The sequence below is a fragment of the Gossypium arboreum genome, chromosome 8 (genome assembly GCF_025698485.1).
Source record: "Gossypium arboreum isolate Shixiya-1 chromosome 8, ASM2569848v2, whole genome shotgun sequence".
Lineage (NCBI taxonomy): Eukaryota > Viridiplantae > Streptophyta > Magnoliopsida > Malvales > Malvaceae > Gossypium > Gossypium arboreum.
This window is the reverse complement of record NC_069077.1, coordinates 129,163,541-129,170,638: the sequence shown is the minus strand read 5'-3', so window position 1 is coordinate 129,170,638 and position 7,098 is coordinate 129,163,541. Positions and strand designations below refer to the sequence as shown.

The 7,098-nt window shown below is 30.3% G+C and overlaps 1 protein-coding gene across 1 annotated transcript; it reads left to right on the top strand.

The window, feature by feature from the left end:
- Window positions 1–4,455: 4,455 nt before the first annotated feature.
- Window positions 4,456–6,345, top strand: LOC108468938 (uncharacterized). Its single transcript, XM_017769807.2, has 6 exons — window positions 4,456–4,611; window positions 4,736–4,900; window positions 5,023–5,145; window positions 5,257–5,496; window positions 5,588–5,752; window positions 5,836–6,345. Exons 1-6 carry the CDS (start codon window positions 4,561–4,563, stop codon window positions 6,151–6,153), a joined length of 1,062 nt encoding a protein of 353 aa, XP_017625296.1. The 5' UTR covers window positions 4,456–4,560; the 3' UTR covers window positions 6,154–6,345.
- The last annotated feature ends 753 nt before the right edge of the window (window positions 6,346–7,098 follow it).

Here is a 7,098-nt window from a genome sequence, read left to right as displayed (position 1 = left end):
AAGGTAAGCAAGGTTACCTAGGTAGAATTATGGAAAATCTTTAATGGTGGCATAGGATAGAAGAATTTGAAAATTAGTACCGGAATGTAACAAATCCATTGTAGTACACATTCTCAATGATGAATCTAAAGAAGTGAGTCTATTTGCATTGGTTCTTAGCATCAAGGAACTGTGTCGGAGGAATTGAGAAGTTCAAGCTAATTCCATACACATGGAGGCAAACTTAGCTACCAATTTTATGACAAATTTAGTTGCATCCCGAACAACTAACGTGACTAGCGTAATTTGAACTCAAGTCACATCTGGGGCGGTAAACACCCTTAACCATCATGCCATCACATAGGATTCTAATTTATCTAATTTTTGAAAGTCCATTGATAAGGATAGAGAATATTTTACTAAATGATATCATAGGTATTATTACGACTTTACCTTCCTCTTTGCAAAAATAAAGAAAAAAAGAAGATAATTATAATAATTACAATAAAATCTTATCCTATTATGAATATCTTATTAATTGGATGTTTATTAAGATCAAGATAAGTTTTAATAGACTTTAAACTCTAATAGTCATTAGAAGTAGATAGATCTACTTCATTTATACTTCTTATACCTGTAATAGAGACTTTGAAAAAGTTTTGTAAATATCCTGATTGATTAATAAAATACACTCTCTCTTTGCTCTCCCATTCTTTTTGTTCTTTATTCTCTTCTTTTATTTTATGACATATATATCCTTCATTTTCTTTCTAGTTTTCATTTTTCCCACTATTTTCTTCTTTTATTAATGAATTTAACAATTAAATTATTAATTATTAAAGAAAATCAAAATATAAATTTACCAATTACACCATATATGTTAGATCAAATAATGGTATAATAACAAATTACTTGTTTCTTTAAATTAATAATAACAAATTAAGTGTTAAAGCTTTGTTTTCTAAATTTTAGTTGGCTAGCAAGTTGAATTTCAAATTATAAAAGTAGGGCAAGAGAAAAAGTAAAATCTTCTATTATATTGTCTGAGTTCTTTAGTTTGTTTTAAATTTTGAAATTGTGATTTATTTTTTCTAATTTATAATATAAGGTACCCTACTTTTTTTTTTTCTAAACTTGTCATTTCTTTTCTGTAACTTAACTACTAATTGATTGCGTTTTAAACTAAATTTTAGTTATGAAATTTTGAATTTTAAATTTATAATATAAAGTGTTATTCTTCTCCAAACCCACCATTTCTTCTCTTAAATTTTATGTCAAAATTTTACTTCTAGTTATAAATATAATATATATATATATATATATATATATATATATATTATTTTAATGGTCCAAGAAGAGCGAAGTTGACACTAATCTAAATTAAAAAAAAAAAAGAAGAAAAGAAATATGAAAATGAAGAGAGTGTAAAACAACAAAGCAAATGAAAAAACAAAGTGTAACCCTTATTTGTCATTCCTTGGCATCATTCATTAAAGCTTATGTGTTTGCATTCCACAATAAAATGGGCTAACTATATAAATGTTGCTTGTGCTCTTATAATTAACTCATATAAGTTATACACCAACTTAGGAAATTTCTAGATGCTTGTTAGCTATGCTTCAATTTTGGTACCTACACTTTGATGCACATCTTAGTTATGAACCCTGGATTCATCAATTACTAGAATAGATTATTAAGTTCGATTAACTAAAGATTTATTAACCACTAATTAAAGATTTGTTAACCACTACACCACTACAATTTCTCCTTGCACTTGTTTATTTTTATGTTCTTAGTGAATAGTAGATTAGATTAGATTAGATTTAGTTATACTTTCTCTTGTTTGTTTAATTAATTTTAGTTGATTTTAGATTTAATAGTTAGTTACTTTAATTAATTAACTTGGGTTGTATTATTTATTTATTTAGTTTGATTATTAATTTTTTGTGAGTTTAATAAAGTTATTTCGTTGTAATTTATTATTTGATAACAATTTTGTATACTTGCAAGGAGTTAGTAAAGTGATAACAGTTTTTGAGTTACTATTTTCATCACCACCTTTTACAATACCACAAGTCACAGAACAAATGTATTAGTATGCAAGTTGCACTTCACATAAATGTTAAACTATAAAAAATATCGATTGGACTTCTCTTAAACTTGGATAGGTGAAGCTAAACTATAAAATCCTCAACTAGAGAGTGTTTCGAGATACTAATGGAGCTTGGGTAATCAATTATGGTAGGAATGTAAAGGTAAGCAAGGTTACCTAGGTAGAATTATGGAAAATCTTTAATGGTGGCATAGGATAGAAGAATTTGAAAATTAGTACCGGAATGTAACAAATCCATTGTAGTACACATTCTCAATGATGAATCTAAAGAAGTGAGTCTATTTGCATTGGTTCTTAGCATCAAGGAACTGTGTCGGAGGAATTGAGAAGTTCAAGCTAATTCCATACACATGGAGGCAAACTTAGCTACCAATTTTATGACAAATTTAGTTGCATCCCGAACAACTAACGTGACTAGCGTAATTTGAACTCAAGTCACATCTGGGGCGGTAAACACCCTTAACCATCATGCCATCACATAGGATTCTAATTTATCTAATTTTTGAAAGTCCATTGATAAGGATAGAGAATATTTTACTAAATGATATCATAGGTATTATTACGACTTTACCTTCCTCTTTGCAAAAATAAAGAAAAAAGAAGATAATTATAATAATTACAATAAAATCTTATCCTATTATGAATATCTTATTAATTGGATGTTTATTAAGATCAAGATAAGTTTTAATAGACTTTAAACTCTAATAGTCATTAGAAGTAGATAGATCTACTTCATTTATACTTCTTATACTGTAATAGAGACTTTGAAAAAGTTTTGTAAATATCCTGATTGATTAATAAAATACACTCTCTCTTTGCTCTCCCATTCTTTTTGTTCTTTATTCTCTTCTTTTATTTTATGACATATATATCCTTCATTTTCTTTCTAGTTTTCATTTTTCCCACTATTTTCTTCTTTTATTAATGAATTTAACAATTAAATTATTAATTATTAAAGAAAATCAAAATATAAATTTACCAATTACACCATATATGTTAGATCAAATAATGGTATAATAACAAATTACTTGTTTCTTTAAATTAATAATAACAAATTAAGTGTTAAAGCTTTGTTTTCTAAATTTTAGTTGGCTAGCAAGTTGAATTTCAAATTATAAAAGTAGGGCAAGAGAGAAAAGTAAAATCTTCTATTATATTGTCTGAGTTCTTTAGTTTGTTTTAAATTTTGAAATTGTGATTTATTTTTTCTAATTTATAATATAAGGTACCCTACTTTTTTTTTTTCTAAACTTGTCATTTCTTTTCTGTAACTTAACTACTAATTGATTGCGTTTTAAACTAAATTTTAGTTATGAAATTTTGAATTTTAAATTTATAATATAAAGTGTTATTCTTCTCCAAACCCACCATTTCTTCTCTTAAATTTTATGTCAAAATTTTACTTCTAGTTATAAATATAACATATATATATATATATATATATATATATATATTATTTTAATGGTCCAAGAAGAGCGAAGTTGACACTAATCTAAATTAAAAAAAAAAAAGAAGAAAAGAAATATGAAAATGAAGAGAGTGTAAAACAACAAAGCAAATGAAAAAACAAGTAGGATCTAAGTGAATGGTTATTTAATCTTATTTTATTTTGTAAAAATTCAAATACTGTGATTGTCTATATGAATTTTTAATATATTATTTTTAAAAAAATTAAAAATATCAAAATCAAATTTTTAATTATAGTGAGGATCAAATTAACTATTAGTGCTTTGAATTAGGGCAACGTTACTTTTTTTTAGCAGAAGTTAACAATTGACTGACAAAAAAATAACAATTTAACAACATTAGTAGCTATTACATAATTTTTAAAAGTTAGGTCACTAAAAATAATTTTAAACAAAGTTTAAACACAATTAATGTAATTTTTTTATAAAAAAAAGGAAAAAGAAAAGACAAAGTTTGGGCTTGAGCCCAACTGTTTTAAGAAATCCAGATTCCAGCATTTACAAAATTAGCCTTAGCTAAGCTATAAAGTAGGAGGATGGTCAAACTCAATAATTCCCTAAAATTCAAAGCATCATAACAAACCAACAAAATTCAAATCAAACCCAATCTTTTCAATTTCAGTTTAATTAATACAAATAAACAATGCTGAACTGATTAAAATTCAATTAATTTTTAAAAATAAGCTACTAATAATATATATTTTATTTTATTTTATTTTTAAAATAGTAAATATTTGAAAATTTAACCTTTTTAATATATATTAAAACTATTTCATTAAATATTTAGCATATTAATTTTTAAAAATAAAATCATCTACATAATTTTAGGTATATAACAATTAAAAACAATAAAAATAAAATTATTTTTATCGTATTAGATATATGAACGTTAGCCTTAGCACCGATCGGCGCACTCTTTTTAAATTCCCAGCGTCAAAATTAGCCGTTACACTCTTACTTTTCTGCTTCTTTCTCCCCTTTCGCTTTTCTCCTCCAATAGCCATGGCTGCTTCAGTCTCTGTTGATACTCCCTCTCCACCTCCTCTTACGAAGGTTCTTTTCTCTTTTCTACCTTTTCTTTCCCTTCTTCTATGCTTTAGTGGGGTTCTTCTTCTTTTGTTTCTCCATTCTTCTAATATATCATTTTCTTTGGTTTGTAATTTGAACACGTTTGCAGGATCCCACTAGTTTAATGGCTGCTTCTTCTTCATCTCCACTCTTCAGCCCAGCTTCAGACAAGCGTTTTTGGAGCACCCTCCGTAGCCGGGTCGATGCACTCATTGGTGACCGGAATGCCAAGATCTCCGTCCAAAATGTGGATCCTTCTTTCCCTACGGAGATCGTAAGTTTTTCTTCATTTTTCATCTTTTTGAAGTTAATTGTGCTATGCTATGAAAATTTGCTTGTGGGGGTGATGTTGAATTGATAAGGTTTTTGCTCCGTTATTTTCTTTGGGGGTTGCAGAATTCAAGAGAATCCAACAGAGCTAAGCGATTGAAAGAGGATTCAATGCTCTTGCTTAGAGGGTTTGATTCCATCTCACAAACACTCTCTCAGCTATCTAATAACCTTGACAATGCTCTTCAGGTAATTTTAAACAAATTTTATTCCAAATTTAAAGCAAAACGGCCCTTAGAATTATGTTCATGAGATTAGCTTTGTAGCTCAAATTTGCTAAACTTCTGCTCTGTTATAAAGGGAACTAGAGAGCTGGCTAAACCTCCAACGTTGACCGATTTGTTTCATAGTAAACTGAAGAATTCGGAGACTAAAGAGGAAGACCCAAAGCAAAAAGGAAACCAAGAAGAGAGTAAGATCGGTCTGAAAAGGAAGTTTGATTACAGTGAGTGCTCAGATGATAATAAAGGAGATGATGGTTCACAAAAGGAGAATGAGCAAAGCCCCCAAAACAAGAAGATGATGAAGAAAACCAAAAATGTAAACTTCTTACTTTGCTTTCACTTGTTCATCAACTAATAGGCCACGCTCTCTCAAGTTTCACAAACCCTTTTTGCTTCCCTTCTTTCAGCTTGCAATTTCGATGGCCACCAAGGCAGCTTCACTTGCCAGAGAGTTGAAGTCCATAAAATCTGATTTATGTTTTATGCAAGAGCGTTGCAGTTTGCTAGAGGAAGAGAATAGAAGGCTTCGAGATGGGTTCACCAAAGGGATCCGACCCGAGGAAGATGATCTGGTGAGTTTCTTCTGTATCCACTTACAGACAGTAGTTTCTCGTCTTGGCAGATTGTAAATCACTGTTTGCCTTTTTTGGGACAGGTGAGGCTTCAATTGGAAGCACTGCTAGCAGAGAAATCAAGACTGGCCAATGAAAATGCAAACCTGGTGAGGGAAAACCAGTGCCTTCACCAGCTTGTAGAGTACCATCAAATGACTTCCCAAGATCTATCTGCATCATATGAAGAAGTGATAAGAGGAATGTGCTTGGACTTCTCATCTCCCATTGCAGAAGAAGAGGAAATCAATGGAGGAGGGGATAGTGATGATGCTGATAATAGAGTTACTCAAACACCTCGAACTGATATCTTTGGCATATCCACGTCCCTTGATCACTACTTTGATGAAGAACAGCATTAGGTCACTCGCAAACCAAATTAAGAAATAATTTTGTTAATTACTGTGTCAAGTTTGAAGTAGGTTTTAAGATTGTATACTTTGCTTCCACTTCCATCAATCTTGGTGGAAGTTATCAGTGTTTCCTTCTCAATTGGAGATGGTTATCATTGTCCTATGAATCTCAAATAATATACAACTCTTGTTTTTGCAGAATTTGTCATCATTTTTTTCTGCCTAACTACCATTTTCATTACACAACAAAACATTGTTTTCCATCTGTACAAGTTATTTGATGAATATCTTTCAAATGCTGCAAGAATAACAAGATGCTATGAGTTTGCATAAGAGAAGGGTTTAATTTCTAAATTCTACAGTAGAAGCACCACCATATACTGTACTTTTCTGAATCATGACTAGTTTTAAAATATGCCTAGAAAGCAACATAAGAACTACTCAAGTATGGCAAGCAAAACAATCTCAAGTGCTATCGTACTAACATATCATCAGATGGCCCTAAGTGTTGAGCTCGGGCTTCTGCAAGACAGGCTTAAAAAATCAAATATCCCTAAGTGTATAGGTCCTTTACCCAAAAGAGATTGTTGTTCTGTTGATTTTAAGATTGTGCTTTGCAGGATGGAAGACTAGGTACCCATTTATCAATTCACATTCGAATATTAACACCATTCCCAACCTTCCAGCATAAACTGTCCACGAGACATGCCTTGCATTCCAAAGGCTTCGCCAAGTATAGGTGGGTTCCTACCCACAGGGAAGTATCTAGCTTATAGAACTTTGCTTACCAATGATTGAGGTTTTGTAGTATTTCACCAAATTTGTTTGGCAAGCATAGCTAAATTGAATGCATGCATGTCCCTAAACCCCAATCCCTCACTAGTTTTTGGCACGCAAAGTTTTGACCACTACAACTAGTAGATACCCCGACGTTCCTCACGCATTGCCTTACTG

Excerpts from the sequence above, each read along its gene's own strand:
- LOC108468938 (XM_017769807.2), top strand. The coding sequence starts at position 4,561 with ATGGCTGCTTCAGTCTCTGTTGATACTCCCTCTCCACCTCCTCTTACG. Across the intron at positions 5,146-5,256 it reads ACCTTGACAATGCTCTTCAG|GGAACTAGAGAGCTGGCTAA; the intron begins GTAATTTTAAAC and ends TCTGTTATAAAG. Across the intron at positions 5,497-5,587 it reads TGATGAAGAAAACCAAAAAT|CTTGCAATTTCGATGGCCAC; the intron begins GTAAACTTCTTA and ends CCCTTCTTTCAG.